Here is a 251-nt window from a genome sequence, read left to right as displayed (position 1 = left end):
GCGGGCTGCGAGCCCTGGGGAGGATGCTCGCCCCGCTGGGGCGGGTGGGGAGGGCTCCTTGGATGGCAGTTCCAGGAGAGGAGCCCGAGTTAGCGGATTCCAACAGGGGGACGAGGGGACTTGGCCCAGGCCTCGGGCAGTGGGTGTGGGACGGGCCGGCGGAGATGGGTGACATCATGGCTGGGGGGGCGGGGGTCACAGGTGCAGAGATGGAAAGCCTGTGTGTGGCCGGGACACTCGGGCTGTGCTGG

General features: G+C 70.1%; 1 protein-coding gene across 1 annotated transcript in view; it reads right to left on the bottom strand.

Annotated features, from left to right (window-relative positions):
* TACC3 (transforming acidic coiled-coil containing protein 3) overlaps positions 1 to 175 on the bottom strand; it is an 11,025-nt gene extending 10,850 nt beyond the window's left edge. The window contains exon 1 of the mRNA XM_015558417.1: positions 161 to 175. Coding sequence (XP_015413903.1) covers positions 161 to 175 — 15 coding nt within the window. The remainder of the gene's footprint in view (positions 1 to 160) is intronic.
* Between the last annotated feature and the right edge of the window lie 76 nt (positions 176 to 251).

The sequence above is a fragment of the Myotis davidii genome, unplaced genomic scaffold, assembly GCF_000327345.1.
Source record: "Myotis davidii unplaced genomic scaffold, ASM32734v1 scaffold693, whole genome shotgun sequence".
NCBI lineage: Eukaryota > Metazoa > Chordata > Mammalia > Chiroptera > Vespertilionidae > Myotis > Myotis davidii.
This window is presented reverse-complemented; position numbering and strand designations above follow the sequence as displayed.